General features: G+C 34.1%; 1 protein-coding gene across 44 annotated transcripts in view; it reads right to left on the reverse strand.

The window, feature by feature from the left end:
- Nucleotides 1-19552, reverse strand: part of LOC123694735 (protein tramtrack, beta isoform) — a 437925-nt gene that overhangs the window by 380351 nt on the left and 38022 nt on the right. The window contains exon 5 of one of the 44 annotated variants that reach the window (XM_045640250.1): nucleotides 12303-12610. The exons of 39 other annotated variants lie outside the window; for them this stretch is intronic. In XM_045640250.1, the coding sequence (XP_045496206.1) occupies nucleotides 12318-12610 (293 nt within the window). In that variant the 3' untranslated portion in view covers nucleotides 12303-12317. Of the gene's footprint in view, nucleotides 1-12302; nucleotides 12611-14643; nucleotides 15853-16183; nucleotides 17796-18018; nucleotides 18261-18436; nucleotides 18760-19552 lie in introns of those variants that run through there. 4 more of the 44 variants (XM_045640242.1, XM_045640248.1, XM_045640286.1 and 1 more) reach the window with 4 other exon arrangements.

The following is a 19552-nucleotide window of genomic DNA, read 5'->3' on the forward strand; positions in this document are numbered from 1 at the left end:
AGCGAAAAGTTTTTCGAGCGTCTTATGTATATTTTTGTTCTTAGCCTGTTGTTGCTTTAAAAAATATATGGCGGTATTAAATTAAAGCTGGATTTCACAGGTCTCTTGTAAGTTTATTATAGCAACGTTTTTGTTATATAATAACCGAAAATTAGGCTACCAGAAACTTACCAGAGAGATGTGAATTCCTCCCCTGTGTAGTACAATGCTAACATAATTATAATACTAGCAAGTATAAGTAGCAAAGCCCACCAGAAATGCTACTAAGCTAAGACAATCTCAAAAAAACAACCAAAAGATGTTCAGGCAATCCACAGAAGAAGTACATTAACGCGTTTCAAACAAAAAAAAAACACGTAAAGTCGAAAAAAAGGCATGCAGATGTTAGTTGGAAATAAAGCCTCTTTAAATTATGTTTTTATTTATGACATAATATGTTATTTGAATTGTATCCAAGAAAATTTTCGTAGAGTAAATTCGAATGATTAAAGTGCATATGCTCAGTTTCATGCAAAACGTGCTGCAGTTAGTTGACGATGCTAAGCATACGCGTTGTCTGGAACAATTACCTAAGTTTCTGGAGAGATTTTAGCTACCTGTATGAGTAAGAACAGTTTGTTTTCGAAGAACTGTTTGGTATGTTGACCACAGTAATCTTCTGACACCATCACGTTCGCCATCGGATTTATCCACATTCCCTTGAACCTAAACGGTCATGTTTAGAAAAAATTAAGATGTATTTCCTCTAAAAAATGGCGGACTACAACATGATAATCTGCAAAAAGGGTGAGAAAAACGCAGTAGGTACATAAGTATGTGTCTGTATAGATCTCGTAATGCAGCGAACTTGTTAACCAACGTACTGAATAGATTTTTGATTAGCTCATTAAATCAAGCAATAAGGTAATTGACCTTATTAAGGGTGTCGGTCAATAACCTTATTAACTGATTTTGTCAGATAAAATCAGTCAATAGGGACGCCCTTAGTCAACAAATAACCTTAATAACCGTCAATAAGGATATTGACTGGTTCAGGGTTTTGACTGTAGCATATACAAAGATTATTATAGATACATACATAAATATATTTTGATCTGACATCTCATGACTAAACAATTGACTTACAAATTGCTCTACTCATATTAAACCCTGCATTATATTACGCTTTATATTCTAGGTTCATACATTATCTCGTTATTATATAAAATTTAATATAAACAACTGTATAATATTAAATGGAATGTTAAAAAATATTCATAATTTAGTCTACAATAGGTATGGATATTAAATATATTGTCAATAGCATCTTAGAAAACAACTAATAACAAACAATTTACAATAATATTATTTGACGGTAATCTTTTATTATCATAAAAAACGCAATAAGACGACAAGTGGACATTATGATGATATAAAATATAAATGTATAAATAATAAATATACTTTACAATTCCCAAAACTATTGATTCATCTGTTATCTATAAAATAATGACAACAAAATATGATTTATTAAAAAAATAGCACAATTTTATAAAATCTAGAATTCTCTCGTTATTTCTGTTTTTTTTTTATCCAAATTTTGTGGATTACAATAAAGTTATCTACATTATTAGAAGCTCGTCAACATTACAGTACAATAGTGATTAACTGGAACTAGTGTGATCTATATAGTTACAAAAATATCATCTATAAAGGCACTGCATGACTATCATCTAAGTTCTAAAACACCACAAATCCGTTCCTTTTCACGCAGAAACATTCTAAATAAAACTTTTAAACACAATCCTGAACAGACTAATAATTACAATCTTCCATATATCATGAAACTATTGTATTGTCTCTCCTTAAGTATACAAAGATTTAACTCTCCGTGTCAAAACAATTAAAATGGACCCTCTTCACCATGGACAGCGTTGGGCGAAAATACACGATAGTGTAATGTAAATGTCTATGATCGACCGTCATTGTAGATGTTCATTTATAATCGTCAAACGGCGGTAAACTTCGACGATCATTTGTTGGGCAAACGCTGCTGCCCATTGTGAAGAGGCCCATAAGAGAGTGATTACAAGCACATTAACATTGCACGTGTAGTGGCTAATAAATGCGTGTTGAATAGGGCCCAATGCTAGCTATGGTTGTGCATCCCATACGCCCTGACGATGATCCCATCGACCGTGGTGAGGGTCGCCACGCAGGAGTGCCTCCGTTTCTTACCGCACACCCACCTCACGCGGACGCCGGACGCCCTCTCGCGGATAAAGTTGAATCCTTCGTGGATTATCATGGGATTGCCGCGGCGGGATATGACGATCTGGAAATCTAAAAGTACTTGGCTTATTACTGATCTTGAAGTGAAATTATAGACTATACAGTAATAACTCAGGCCCCGGAACCACAGACTCAATAGAAAATCTATTGTGTCGTGAACCGATCGGGCCGCTTGGGGCGGGGTTAAATGTCCTTATTTAATTGGCATTTAGAGTACTTATCCACAGAAAAACAATTTGTGTAATAATGTTTGTTTCGCTATAAGCTAGTCCTGTATTTCTGTTTCTTATGATAAGATGATAAGTAATTATAATTTTCCAATATTTTTATATTTTTCACATTACCTCCTGGACCTTTCAAGTTTTGTATTTTAAATAAATTTATTCATAACTTTTAAAACAGTTATTTTAACATTGAAATATTTTTAGAGTAATAAATGGCTAATTTCACGACTTATACTGTATAAATAACACACTAATTCATACAAGTCCTTCGAGCTAGAAACCAAACTAAAATCAAAACCACGTTCTTAAAATACACGTGCCGCCATCTATCTAAATTCTGAAGCGTTTTTTCGTCGCCGATACAGTTTCAACATCTTACAGCTATGGTTCGCCGACCGTCGCTCGAGGGCGCTGTTTTACATTTCCACCAAAACCTATAAAAGTTCATCTCAAATCTCTATACTAAATACTATATCTTAGTTACAATTGCTTCATATAGAACGTAGTTTTAACAATTCATAATGTATTATAACAATCTGTAGATTGTTAGAGGGGTACAAAGATACTCATATCAACGTAAATCGACTTAATTATTCATGGTGTTTGTAGGTCGATTTTCCACGTCATCTTAATGAAACAAGTGAGTATGTGGAACAAGAAGTAACGGATCTCTTGATGTGAATGCCTCGGTACTAATAACTCGCCGGCGTTCTCATGGAACGATACACACGGTTTTGCTATTTGAATAATTTCTGTCAAACGAACATCACTACATAGCATAAAACAAAGTCGCTTTCTCTGTCCCTATGTATGCTTAAATCTTTTAAACTACGCAACGGATTTTGATGCGGTTTTTTAATAGATAAAGTGATTCAAGAGGAATGGTTGTAGTATATAATTTATTAGGTTTTAGACAAAGCAGGCGAAACCGAAGGCGGAAAGCTATATAATACTCTTGAGTCTTGCTATTGATTCCATATTAAATAAATCTCTTAAACCATATTTATTTATTCATCAACCTGTACAGAAGCGTCAGTTAGAATTTAACCTTTGTTACATAATGAATGAACCTTTCAAAACCCTTACAGAAAAGCTTAATTTCAAAACCTTTATCGTTTTAAATGAAATTCAAATTATGTCAATATAATTGTCCATGCTGAAACCTCAAAACAAAGTGAGAAGTAGAATATTTTCTGCGTCCTACACGTTTTGTAGACAAAGAAACATTTTAATTTGCAACATTTTTCGAATAAACTCAGTTATATTGTTTACGATTATGAGACTATTAAGTTGTTATTGTTGATGTTTAGCATAGCTCCAGGGTCTACTTATATAAAAATAATCATGGAAATATTGTGATGCTATTAAAAATGTTATATTTGATTTCTAAATGAGACGCAAAAAAATTATCATAACAATCGTTTGAAGAGAATAATAATATCTGTAAACGAATAAGTCTACTTAGTATTTACTATTTACCTAAAGCAGTCATTAGGTACGCCACAGTTACCTAAAATGTACCTACTATTTAGAATTTACAAAATGTAGTTACGTCTATAACCATACAATATAAACCGGGCTAGTCAAATATAATTTTCTAAAGAACTCCAAAGAATGACTTACTAGGAATTCACATTATCATCAACCTTAAATCTGCAAAATTAAAATACCCCATATAGCTAGAATTCAACTTACAAAAATAATGAATAGCCCAATTGTAACCATGTTTCGGATGCAGTATTTAAATTTCAATAGCATAATACACCTAAGGCTTCGTAGGTAAAAACTAAAAGTCCCCTCAATGTGATCCCAACGAAGGCTTTAGGTCCAGTGAATAAAGTACTATTTTAGGGACGCAAGGGATTCCCTACCTGCATCTGACCCTAGAAGCAATCACAGTATTCGTCAAAAAAACTTTAAATAGAAACACATCAAAAGCCAGGATGTCTAGACATCTTTTTTTATACACAGAATACGCAGGTAAAATTCTTCAATAGGGCATTTGGTGAGGGTTAGAAATAAAAATATTCATACATAAAAACATTTAATTACAATCGAATGTAAGAAGTTTTTGGCATACAATTTGGCACATAATATGTAACCATTTATTAGGTCTATTAACAAATTAAACTACAATATATCACATGCATCTGCAATACAATAAAGTAGGTATAATGTTTGGGCAATAACCCTTTTTACTAAACGGTAAATAATATAAATATGGTAAACAATGAGAATGTAGGTATATATTAAGAATGATTTATTCACGATTAACATCGTATTCAAAATAAATAATATATTACAATTTATAATAACTCCTTTTATTTCTTCCGTCACGATACATTAGAAGATTATTTTATGTTTAGTGTTTGAGTAACTTTGGCACGTTTACGCCGTTAGTACACCCACGCATTCGCGTGCGGTAGCGAATCTCTGCGAAACTACTGCGTAGCGAAATATCTGCGGAACGTTAGTAAACAGCAATGTTTTCGCAATTTTTTCGCAATGCGTCTGTGTAATGGCCATTTCGCAGTTCCTTGCGAAACAATACTGACAAGGACGCAACTATTTCATCTATCTATTGGGCTAGAGCGAGATATATCATATGCGAAAACCTGCCATACTACTGACAGATTTTTCGTTGTTTCGCTGCCGCACGCGAATGCGTCGGTGTACTAACAGCGTTATACAGTAAATAATAGTAAACTCAGATAAAAGGTTCCACTTATGACAATAAGCAGAAATCTTGAAAAAATACTGACTTACATTATTTACTTATTAAACTATCTGAAATAAACAACATCTTCCTTAAACCTAATTATACCGACATGTTAACCATGAAAACATTTGACTAGCTTAAATATTTGGAATTAAAATGGATACTACTTAAATTAACCTCAATGCAACAACATCGTATCTACATAACATAGGTATTTGGCGGCGTTAAAATTCGAAGAAAATGTGACTAGATCTGGGGCCTTAGACAAAGTCACAATTAAAAAACGATAACGAAGTTAGAAAAGAAAAAATGTATGGGATTGACATAAGATAGACCACGTGATCTAACGCGGCGTATGTCAATCCCATACATTTTTGCCTTTTCTAACTTCGTTATCGTTTTTTAATTGTTACTTTGTCTACGGCGCCAGGTGTGAACAATGAATTACATTATCTAATAGAAACCCACTTCCCAACTAACTACCCGTACAAAAACATAGCTATTTAACATAATTTACTTTGGCACATATAAAAATTAATTACATTAAAATATTACTCTTCCATAAAATAAACGATTCCAGTAGATGGCACAACACTCAAGTTCCTCAAAAATGGCATTCGTTATAAACGAAATCAAAACAGAGACTACTTCTAGCCGACTAACATTAATGGCACGCCTAGTCAATTAGCAAATTGATCACATTTATAAAAAGCTAATTCCTTGTTTGTTACGATAGTGAATTACAATCTTTCATTTCGCTTACATACATGCTTGACATCTTCGGTGGATGTGTGTGCATGGGTGGTTGGCCCAACACCCTATCATGTAAGGTTAATATGGACGCTGGACAGCTGCGGGATTTCCTCGACGAGCAGTACCACAGAACTCTTGCCTTCTCTTGTTTTTTTCTAGAGTTAACGAAGTAGGTATTACCTTTGTAGAACAATAGCTTGCCCCCTCGCGGCGTGTATAGGTAGCGAGCACCACCTTGTAAATAATTGAATGTTATAGTTCATTTTGAAGGGAGTTTGTTGAAACAGTATACCTACCTACCTTATAAAATAAGTTACTGATATTATATTGTATTGGATCTATTTATTGAAATAACTTCTTCGGTCAATATGCAGGAGACTATAGTCAGTTATATTGTAACGGAATAGATTAAATATCTTAGCATTCAAATTCACATAGATACTTTTACAACAGAGATATAATATTGTATAGACGAAAATGAATAACACGGATACTTTAAAAAAAATATTTTATTATGCAGGTACTTTATGTGTATTCATTAAATGATATACTCGTACTCTAACATCACATTGATAAAACTTCTTTCATACATAGCTAAATGATATTTTTATTTATTATTTTTAATAATACTGCTACATAACTGTAAGTATGGGTAAAATATAATAGGATAATTATATAAAATATAACAATATTTGAACATAATATGGCAAACGCTTTAAGCAAATTAATCTCTTATATATTTATAGCTAATGAACGTATTATATTGATTAATAGAAAACTCTTGTGTTCACAAAAATAAAACACGAAATAAGGAATTATTACTAATTAATTAAGACAAAAATGCCAGACAATATAAAGGATTTCTGAATTGTCTAACTGTCCACAAACCACATAACATACCAACCTAATTGATATTTTCAAACAAAAAAACATAATTTTCTTATAAAGCTGAAGAGTTTGTTTGTTTGTTTGAACGCGCTAATCTCGGGAACTACTGGTCTGATTTGAAAAATTCTTTCAGTGTTAGATAGCTCATTTATCGAGGAAGCCTATAGGGTTTATATCATCACGCTACGACCAACAGGAGTGGAGCCACAGGGGTGAAACCGCGCGGAGCAGCTAGTATGTTAATTAATGTACCATTTTACATATATATTTGTATGTTTTATATTCGACTCGTCTCATATTGTTAAGTTTATACAAGCGAAAGAAATGAAATTGTTATTAAAATGAGTATTTATTGAGTTTAGTTTGCAAACAATCCCGAGACCGTTTATTTGTATAGGACCAAAAGAGAAAATAGGAAGTACAAATTTTCAATTGGCGGAATTGATTCTCTCCATATTATATTCATCGGAAATACACAATCTTGTATTGTATTATAATTTATTATTCATTCAATAATGTTAGATACAGATCCTAAGAAAAATTTCACTCTACATTAAGATAATAGGTATAGATTGAAGATTACCGCATTTGTATTTCATTTTATTTATTTGTGTACTTAAAACTCAGAACAATTTAGGATTTTACTATAGGGTTTAAGGGCTGAGAAGGTTTTAGTATTACATTATAAGTAGCAGTAATTGTAGAAAGGACACTAAGGTTTTTTTGTTTTTTTTTTTGAAGTGAAAACTTCTTAAGCAGCGTTGGGTATAAAATCTTAAACTCGCGTCAGGACACGTGGCCTGATCGAAAAAGCGTAAGACGGACTTTTTTTTAGCTCTTATATTCCATGCGTAAGACGGATACCATTCCAAAATATCAAACATGCTGAACGTTAATAATCAAGTTTTCACTTCTGCCGGCACTCCCGGAGTGCAACCCGTCTTTTTTTTTAATTTTACGAGTCAATGTAACGTGACTTTATTTTAAATATTTATTTTATTTTATTAGATACCTATAAAACATAAACCAGAAAATTTTCCTACTGCTTTTAAGGCTTCTCTACTTCTACTTCACAATTTTTGACGATTGCAACTAAATTCAGTCCAATTGAATGTGAGAACATTCTCTATTTCTAATGCTTGTGTCCGGAATATGAAGTCATTTTATCTTTTACTAGCTGCTCCGCGCGGTTTCACCCCCGTGGCTCCACTCCTGTTGGTCTTAGCGTGATGATATATAGCCTAGTATAACCTTCCTCGATAAATGGGCTATCTAACACTGAAAGAATTTTTCAAATCGGACCAGTAGCTCCCGAGATTAGCGCGTTCAAAAAAACAAATAAAGAAACAAACAAACAAACAAACTCTTCAGCTTTATAATATTAGTATAGATAATCCATACTAATATTATAAATGCGAAAGTAACTCTGTCTGTCTGTCTGTCTGTTACTCAATCACGCCTAAACTATTGAACCAATTTGCATGAAATTTGGTATGGAGATATTTTGATACCCGAGAAAGGACATAGGCTACCTTTTATTGCGAAATATGTACCACGGGCGAAGCCGGGGCGGACCACTAGTATTAACTATACGTAAAGTTAGTTTTTTAAAGAAGGCTTTACAAAGGATTAACGATACAATAGCATTGTAGAAATAATTATTAATTATCTAAAAATAATTTCAATAATCGCTTGTAAATTAATCAGTGGGAAAATATATTTTTGTAATAATATTAGTATGTTAAATTATGACCTACGTCAATTCTATGTTAACTAAATATTTAAAATGGTGGACTTACTTATGTGTATGTATCTAGGGCAATGCCCTTTAAAACGATTCCTCAAAGTATGTGATAATATTTAATGAACAGTAAATTAGTCTTTCAGTTATAATAATATAGGTGAAATAATTTAGGAAGTTGCGTCGCTAAGTGCGCGCACTTTCTTACTAGCCCATAGAGTTGATGGGAGAGACAAAATAGTTGCGGAGACAAAAGTTACTCTTGCGCGCTAGCTCTAAATAATGTAGAGAGTAAAGACCTCTATAGGTCTTAGATAGACACATAGACACTCAAGATAGAGTGGGAAATCCTTAATACATAACCATGATATAAGACTTTATTAAATTATCTGTTAATTAAACATTTTAATATAATGAAGCTAATGTATTTTCTGACTAGAAGTACTAAAAAAACGACAGAAAAAATTATCATAGGCATATCATCATTTAAATCTCACATGGTTCGAGATTGCTCCAAATGATACGAAAAAAATGTATAATATGATAATTTTATTATGAATTATCATTTTTAATGTTAAAATAAATTTATGTATGACTATTTCGTATGAATGTAGGTACCTATAATCAGTGTTATGTGGTTTATAGTTGCATTACTTAATAAACAGTATTTTAAAAAAATGTCATGTGAAACTTGAACAAAATATTTAAAACTCATTTCTCAACTTTGCAAGCCTAGCTAATTTATTCGAAAATCGATTTGATAATATAATATAAACTATTGTATCATAGTTAAGTAACTGGTAAAGTTATTTTTAGCCTTATAAAATTAGATTTCGCTAAAAATATAACGAGGGCAGATACTGTTTATTTCAGTATAGCTGTAAAAACAAAAATAAGGACGGAATATTCCCTTATCCTCAGAAGCGAAACGTGATTAGCAGGAACTACAACAACTTCGCTATCTAAACTTTGTGTTTACTAACAAATCTTTCATAATTCAACCCTAAAATGTTCCTACATCTATTTTTTTATATCCTTTCTATCAATATAACAGGTGAAAAGTAATGTCTTCTTGTTCTAGGAACAGGCGAAAGGTTATTTTTATAGACCTTCTTCTTGTTTTAGGCATTACAATTGGCTGGTTAGCGAGCAGTCACAGGCTCTCACCAACACCACGCCAATACTACAGCTCGGAGAATGGACCTTCACCCCTGACCAATGCCGCCACTCCAACCATCGAGATCGAAGCCGCCATTCACAAACAATCGCTACAATAACACATAACCAGTTACTTTTTTTTAACAGTTATGAAATTTAAAAATAAAAGCGTTCAAAAATCGAACATATCGTTTTTTTTTTTTTTTTTCACACCGCTACAACGAAAACAGATATCAACCAGTTATTTTTTAATAACAGTTATGATCGAAATTTAAAAATAAATGCGTTCTAAAATCGAACATTTTGTTTTTTAAACTGGCTAATAATCCGTTTAATGGAAAGTAAAGATTAATAAGTGATCCGGTTCTAGATTCGACTGGAATCTTGGGCCAGAAACATGACGCAATTTTTTTTTTATGATACTTAACTAAGATCTGTGCGTCAGTTGGAGGCACTAATAATTTTCCTGTATTAAGTACAAAATAAGAGTGTGTAATTTATTTCATAGTTCCAATATTACAAGGAAAAATATGAATGTGTAAAACGTGTATAGGTACTATAAATCTATAGTTAGTTTTTAGTTTATTTTACATAGTACTCCAAATACAATGTATTATTAAATTTAAATGTCATTACAAATGCTCTATTCTCAAACCGCTTCATCGCCAACTAAAATAAAAACCAAATAAAATGCACAGATAGGCATCGCGAAAAAGTTATTTTTATAGCGTCCATTAAAGACGCGGAAACGTTATTGTATATTCGGGGTGGTGGCGCGGTGGGATGCTGGTTATCGATTCACCATCACTGCGCGTCGCGCATGCCTCGCGTGCCCGTGAGCTCGTGCTACCAATAGGGCTGCCTCTTGCGAGATTTAATAAATATATTATATGTATTTTTATTGCTTTGTGAGATACATTGATTACGGTGTTGTTTACTGTGTGAATGGTAGATGTTTACTGTATGAATGCTTTTAAAATAAGGAGTGTTTTAAAATAGGAAAATATAAAAAAAAATGTTTTACGAACTTAAATTTCATCGTTAGGAAATGTTTTGATAAAAATAAATTATTTTCATAAAATATTAATATTCATAATTTTGAAATTAATATTTTGGCAGCCCTATCCACCGCCCACCCGGCTCCCTACGGCCTACGCAGCGACCTAGGCCATCGCTACTGACAACCCCCTAATTCATACACATCTACAAATAACTACGGTTTGATTTATGTAATGCGCCATTTCAGAGAAAATCTTTAGTTTACGGCTGCAGGAACGCTCAAGATTAATGTTTCATGTTTTGATCAATATTTTGATATAATATTCGAGGTCTGCTTTTTCATTTCAAATTTTATAGAGCAATTGTAAAAGTTTGTATGAAAATAAAAAATCTAGTTCAGCTATCTTTAATTTTTTCTTGTTAAGTTTAAGAAGCTAATTTCAAATAGGTAAACAATTTTACAGCATTTCATAAATTCATTCATCTTCAATTTTTTTTTGCCACAACATATAAAGCATCATTCTAACCCGACCACCTACACAGTACAGTTAACAACAACGCATACACCGCTATCGTATAATAATATCATTGAATAATATCAGCGATCAAAAAGCGTAACACTTTGTTATTATTATTCATTTCATAAACATTCAAGCCGACCCACATTTCGTACTCAATGTATGACGCAACTAAAGTTCGTAGGAATCGTCGAAAATACGGAAGTAGCGTGTAAAGGAACGTTTTCCTCTCGGCCTACGCACACAAGCGTCCCAAGAAAGGGCCGTACGTCAAAATTAGGGCATACAGGGCGTAACTAGGCTGTATCGCGGGAGACAGCAGGCTACGCCCATGCGATCCCCATGCCCTGCCGAACTTTCTTCTTTCATAACTTTGTAGCTCGTATTGATCCATCACAACTGCGCAATTCATATCCCCTCGTATATAAATGATATTGCAACCGTATCGGCAAAACTACTTCAATTTTAATGGGCCCTTACGACCATTACACTGTGTTTTTGAGACGACGAACGGTGAATTACTTCTACTGCGTTTCGTGATTCGATTGCGTTAAATGTTGACCTATTTATATTACGTTAAGAATTTAATTATAATAGTTTACGTTTAAGCTGAAACGTAAACATGAGTATGCGGTATTCATAAATCCAAATTAAAAAGGTTATAATAAAGCTCGTGGAAGAGAAAATGTATTCATTAATACGAATAAAAATGTTATTCAAGTTTGTATGTTTATTTTAATTGAACTTTTGTGTATTACAATGCTTATTCAAAGTAACTCTAGGTATTATGCGATGAAATACATCGTAAGTCATAAGGTTCAAAACAATAACAATATTTCTTCTATTTACAGCCGCACATTTGTCTCCAACTTGTACTTTAATTAATTACAGATAGCACAAGATACAAAGCATTAAAAAATACATTATAATAAATAAAAAAAAATATCGAAACAAAAATAAATAATAGACAAAAAAAGTTATCACAAAAAAAAATAAAAAATAATTGTCATGATATTAAGATTCCAAACAAAAAACACAAAAGTGCGCTACCTATACCTGTGATAGATATCTTTACGCCTAACGTACTTGCCATCGGGTGTGAAATAGTAACTAGGGGGGGCGTGTATATGTCGTCCTCTGACAAGGAAGAGGATATCCCCCTCGCCGCTCCTGGCTGGAGCCGTGATGACGTCAGCGCGGCACCCGGCCATGTCCCTGGAGGAGCAGTACCACTGCTTCCTGCCGTACGACTGCAGGTTCTTCAGGTAGAACGTGTAACCCTCGTGCAGCAGCAGCGACTTGCCGGTCCGCGACGGCACGTACACCGCCGGCGCCTCCTCTGAACCCATTCGACATAATCAACATGCAGAAATGAACTTTGTATAGACTACGATACGGTTTATATTCAAACACTGGACTCGATTAAATTGTTTAATTCGAATTTACATATGTACAACAAAATTTATATTACGTTACGAATTTCATGATTGAAATAGGAATAAATTTCTTGATATAAATCAAATACAAGACGTATAAAAAAGTATAAAAGAAAATTTCATATCGAAACTTAAATTAAAGGTCCATGGTTATGTTTGACTTTTGTAACCCTGCATTAATTTATAACAAGGTATTCGGTCCGACAGGATGTTTAAAAATACTTTATGAATTAAATTCTTACTTCTGATAATTTTCATCGCAAAAACTTGCATGATACCAACCAATAATAAAAGTTTTCGAATTTTATGTTACAACGATGACTTGTAAATTAATCGCTCCTTTTCCTTGTACGTTATATTGATCACAAATTGAACAAATACTTTTGTTACCGTTTGAGCGTTACATACACCTTATAAAGAGACGGAATCAATGTTACTTTTATCAACTTTCGAATCTTTTAATTTAACTAATTTAGGCACGTTGAGAGTAAAATTTCAAGGTCGTACCATGGCAATACTGTCACCTCATGGAGTAGGACGACGATTTTGGTTTCCTTGAATCTTGCCAAAGTTTCACTTCTGACACGTTTGCTCGGCACAAACGCTCTTTTTTCTATCATTATAGTAATTTCAACGACTTTAGCTGTGACCATTGCTTCTACAGTCAGGGAATAGGCCTGAAAAGGTCAGAAACCTACAATCTGTCCTTCATAGGCTTTATCCTATCAACAGGAGTGGTTGTGCACACCGTTGCAGCTTATCAGCTCCCTTTTGAACGTCCTCACTGTCGCTGAACATTGGTACTTTCTCCTCCCGGAACAATACCACAAAACCTTCGGCTGGTTTCGGTACACATTGTGCGCTCTGAAAGTATACCCATCCCAGACCAACTTCGGGTAGCCTCTTGTGTTGTAAATAATTTGAACTGTAACACACAACTGTATTAGTTTTGTTGAATTTTATTGAAATCTACAAAGTATTTAAAAATATTATGTACCTATTCAATTAAATAGACACTGTTACCAGCTAGAAATGCAAGTGAATGTGAAACAAATAATATTTAAATTGGATTTTTTTTTATTTCTTTATAATATACACAATATACATGCAATAAAGACCTTTTAAAAATAAAGAAAAGTATTTAGATGAAAAATGTCCGGTTTGCTCGTTAAAATAAGTAGAGAATGTAGAATACTGCAAAAAATACTCAAACACCGATACGAGCAGAACGAAACGAAACATACATAAATTGTACTAAACAACAGAAACATATCTACGGTTAAATATACTATATAAACTTTACCTATTTAATTATAAAAAGGCACTTTCATAAAATGAGGTACAGGAATCAATCCCTAACATTGTAATTCGTAGAACATTTGTAAACAAAGATTCATGAAAAACATGCAATTTAATGCTAACATCAAATAATGTGGAGTATTACAGAACTTAAATTACGTAACAACCGCAATTATACATTAACTCATAGTCCACTAAAGCTTACCCCAACCCAGAGCTGCGGAAACGAACAATCACTAGCATTCCACTCGGATTCGCTTCCGCAACCCTGCGCCAAGAAAATTGCTGCACTTACAAAGTAACATATAAGATCATAATATATCAAATAGCATTCACAGAGTACCATATAAGCTTCATGTATCATATACTATTGTGTAAAACGTTCCTACAACGGTGTCGCCGATCAGAGAACACCACACGTTTGCCACATGTATGAATTCTAGCTGCACAGCCTCGTGCGCACGTCCATCTCCTCTTAGTCCTATAGCAATTATCCAATTTGTACCAGAAGCCTCCCATCTTCAACAACGAATCTCCCTCTTGCAGTGACGCGCCCGGAAACAAAACTGCATCAAACATTTGCCAACATAACTAAAGGTAACAAACTATAGAAAAATACTAGGATAAATGAAACAAATTTTTCGAGTATTCATTTCATTTATAAATTCAAAATAATATTCGTAGACTAGCAATACATTATATCAAAAGTAACAGTTTTATAATAAAGGAAGGTAGATAGTTTAATTACTAAATACCGGTGGTACGTAGAGCAAACGAGAATATGCATCTAATACATGTTGTTACTAATTATCGCCTTAATATTATCAATTAGGAAATCGGTGGAAGATCATACAAATACAATATATAACTATATAATATGAGAGTAACAGGAAGCTACTCCATCTAACATCTACACTATGACAAGTATATATACTCGTATAAGACTCTAATATAAAAACTATCGCTCGTATATTCTTCGTAAGCCAGTATACATTACATCTACATAGTGTCGTCAACGGCTAAATACAGTTAATAAATAATGCAGTATTTCATAACATCGTCAGTCTTGCCGCACCCTACACCGCGGTCAATAAATAGAATTTTATAAAAAAGCTTTAACAAGACGGCTACGCTAACATTAAAGCTATAGTTTGTATACATAATCTAAAATTTTTGGTAAGAGAATATTGCACACCCACGATAGATATCGATTACATAATTTACATAACACCCTAATATATCAGCCCTAAGGCATCGGTACAAGGCAATCGAGAGGAATCTTAGGACGCCTCGGACTTAAAGCTTAGTAGATAAAATAAATAGTGTAAATAAACAATCAGAGGCATACCAGACCTCGAGAAAAAATATAGAGAGTACAGTATGAGGAACGATAACTATGCGAAACGCGCCTTTCTAGATTAAATCAAGACGGCGACGCTCCTAGGACGCAATCAGTGTCTACCATCGAGAAGACCGCGAACTAGGAGGTCGCGCCAGGCCTATAGGAACAGGGCGGCGTGCGGCACGCTAGGAATCTGTATAGTCGGGGCCGCGAACCTGGGGGCGCAGCTATCAACTATCTTATACTTGCCCATCGGGTCCACTTCGAACCTTCTGGACTCGTGTTTCACTGGGTTGTACGTAGCCGGGTGGTTGTGGGAGCCCCGAAAGTATACAAGCCTACCGTCTCTTAAACATAACGCTACTTGGCACCTCTCAGCCTTTTGATAAGAACGGGCACATCGCCAGGTGACGCGCCTCGGGTGGGAACCACCGTCTTCGTAGAATATGTGGCCGTCGGCGACTAAATGTAGCCCGCCTCGAGCAGAGCGGATGTAAAACCACCCTGGAACAATCACCATTATGACTATATGAACGTAAACGTGAAATACGCTAAAACAAAAGCCCAATATATATGGCAGAGACAGAATGTATTTACCTGGTAATAAGTTTGCTAATTAAACATTTTAAAATTACCGAGACACAATTTCTAGCACGAACTTTATTCTACTAAATATAACATCTAGATGGCCTCGCTCTTAATTTTTTTGATTTATTCTAGGTGGTCGTAATAGTGATCGAAAAAAAGTTTGTATTATTCTATCTTATATTTTGCGAGAAGCAAAGATAAAATAGAATCAAGTCAGAAGATCGTAGATATCAAATGAAAAACCGTCTTACATCAGCACAATATAATCATTTCTTTGTACCTATACAGTGAAGTAATTCACTTACATACTTACTACATAGCGTATACATTCTCTTCGGGCGACATTCGCCTGCACTACCTTTATCCGTTATCTTATACATTCCAACTAAATATAAAACATCTTATCACAATACATAAAATAATACTTCAAAAATAATACTTCACAGTAGTCGTATACATTTGTTAACTGGTACATAATAGAAAATGGTAAACACAAATCTGGTAAACACGTCCATATAAATCTTTGTGTAAGAACAGCCGTTCGTTAAACTTTATTCATAATAAAACGAGGCATTAAGTACCATAACTGTTTAAATACTTGGGGTAAAAATAATATAATTAAAAATATAAAAAATCTCACTACAACAAAAACTTAAATCTACAACGTATACATTGAGTATTATGATTAATTAAATAGATCAATAAATGCAATCTACAATAACAAATAGTGACAGAAAATCCTAACATCGTACACATGACATGACTCGATTCAACTTCTTCGCGAACAAACAATTACCGACCTCGTATAACCGCAACCGAAACCAACCGTCCGGAGTTCAAAGACTCAACAATCATATATATATATATATACAAATCACGAAAAATTGTAAAAAATATGTAAAAGTAATGTATAAAAATACTTAGGATATCATAAGAAACTATCACTTTGTACATCGAACTACACCTAGGACCGCTGCGGGAAGATCTTCACTGAGATAGGCAAGACTCTTAAAAATACATCTATGTAAATTTTTCTTTGAATAAAATATAATTTTTATTTTACAATATAATGAATACAGCTGCCTCTTAAATTCTCCTAGAAAAATACGGTCACAATGCAAGGTTTTGTAATATGCGTAAATAAAATATGAGGTAAATCTTGCCCGAGATCAGTCAATTCACAAACGGTCATATCCTATCATCTAATATATTCGTATACTTCATTTTGACCGTGTTAACAAGCTACATACTCGTATTAACGTAATTTAATCTCTTTGGAGAGCGTATAGTAAAGAGACGGTAAAGAGCGAAGAACGATCTTTACATCCTTTAAATCGTATACCTAAAGCGTAGAGCGACCGCCGGTTAGAAAGGCACAAAAGCAATATTTAACATTCCGCTAAAAATAACTTCATCAATTTTAATTCTAGCTGCCTTTCTTAAACCAACTCTAACATCGAGATCTAGACAAAGAGAATACATTCCGTGCCAACACCGTAATGTACCGGCGGTCGATGGATAAATTGACTCGTTTAGTCTTAAAATATAGAGAGCTATTAATACTTAAAACATGGGTCTCAAGGGAGTGGCTCGTACGCCGCACGTGTGAGCGCTGTTCATCTGAACGACTCGCAGGCCGAACGTATGGACGGCCGCACGGCAGCGCGGGTTCCGCGAGCACCTCCACCACACCTTGCCGCTGGCGGCTCGACCGTTGAAACAGAATCTGTGGGCGCCGACCTCTATAGCTGGCTTCCCACGTTTGCTGAGACAGTAGCGAAACTGCCCGGGGAAGCATGGGAACGGAAACGGTAGACCCAAAGTTGGAGTTGTCTCTGCCGGAGTTACAGTGCCTGCAACTAAGAATCCTTATGTAACAGCTATATGGTTAAAAATAAAAATTACTATCTACTCTCTATATAATTAATAGGATTACTCGGGTCTGATTAAGTAAAAATTTGCGTTTTTATACATAAGTTGTATTTGATTAAAACATGTAAGTAGACTAGTTTGACTTCTCTTGCCTTCCAATATTATATCTATAAAATACAAAAATAAATAAAACGTTCTTATTCCGATATATACCAAGAAAAATGTTCAATGCGTAGACGCAGTTCCGCAAGTATGGTCGCTATTGACTTGCACTAATTCTGTGCCGAATGTATGAACAGCTGCGCGACACCGAGCGTTTCGGGAGCACCGAAGGCTTCGGGAGCACCTCCACCGCATTTTGCCAGTCCCGGCTTGACCGCTGAAGCTGAACCTGTGAGCACCCACTTGGACACCTTGATTCCCTTTTCTCGTGCGATAGTATCGAAACTTCTCTGGTAAGCACGGAAATAAACCGATAAATATACAAACATAATTGCGTAGTGTCCTTCAAGATTCAATTACTTTTATAAAAATAATCACAGTATAATAAAATTGAGAGTTCAATGCGAATTGTTACACAACTCAGTTAAAAAACAATATTACAATAGTGTCCCAAACATGACTAAAACTTAATTCTAAAAAATCACAGACCAATAATATCAGAAACATCGATTGCAAAATGCTGTTTTCGCTTCATGTTCTTTTTGCCCAGCTTTCGCTTCGTTTTCCGGGGTTTCTTTCTATATTTATAACCGATGATGTCGTGGTTCACGTGCGAATGGCGGAAGGAAAGTATGTGGTTGAGATACGTAGTGACATTGGCCTTGCACCCTTTATCTGACTTGATGCAGAGCCAGTTTCCTCTACCCTCTACGATAGGACCCCGTCGCCTGAACCTCTCTCCATTGAACACCAGCAACGGATTGCCGAGTTTTGACGTCGTCCAGTACACTGTAACCACACTCTTCGACTTTTTATCTAGGAAAGTCTGAGTATATTTTCGAAAAGTTGAATAGTTCTAAATCTCAGTGAAAATGCAGTCGCAGCGGTCTTTATAAAATTAAGGAAATTATATATTAACAAGATAACAACACTCTAATGGTTTTTAAAAATCATTGGTTTCCTTATTATAAGATTGAGTAGTCAATGTTAGTAAGTACATAATGAAATAAGTAACAAAATTAAAAATGACCTCAGTTATGATGATATATTATTTTAGCACATCCATAAATATTAACACGATACAAATAATATTTATCGTATAATTTCATGAGTTCTATCAGTTTCCACATACCATATGTATAATTACGTGAACAACAACTATGTATGTACATACATTCGACTCATGCGCAGGCGGCTCTTCACAATGTTCCTTTATACCAATGCTTCGGCGCTTTGGCTTTTAACGTCGCCTTCTCTCGTATCTCCTCGAGACCCAATTCTTTCACTTGTAATATTTTTCTGGTATTTTTCTTTGTAACTACTAAAACTTTTCAATTTCTATGTTCTGTGATCGAATTGTTTGGCGTAATAAATCAGATAAAATAGAAATATTCAACAATTGTATGAATCAATTTTAACATGATTCAATAAAAAAGCGTGGTCAATAAAATAATTTCAAAAAGTTCATTATTTTATATTATACCAATAAAAAATATAATTTATGAGATCTGATTTAATAGAAATATGATCACATAAATATTTTAAAAACGAAATAGGTAAATTCTATCAAGATTGTTTCTAG

The sequence above is a fragment of the Colias croceus genome, chromosome 10 (assembly GCF_905220415.1).
Source record: "Colias croceus chromosome 10, ilColCroc2.1".
Classification (NCBI taxonomy): domain Eukaryota; kingdom Metazoa; phylum Arthropoda; class Insecta; order Lepidoptera; family Pieridae; genus Colias; species Colias croceus.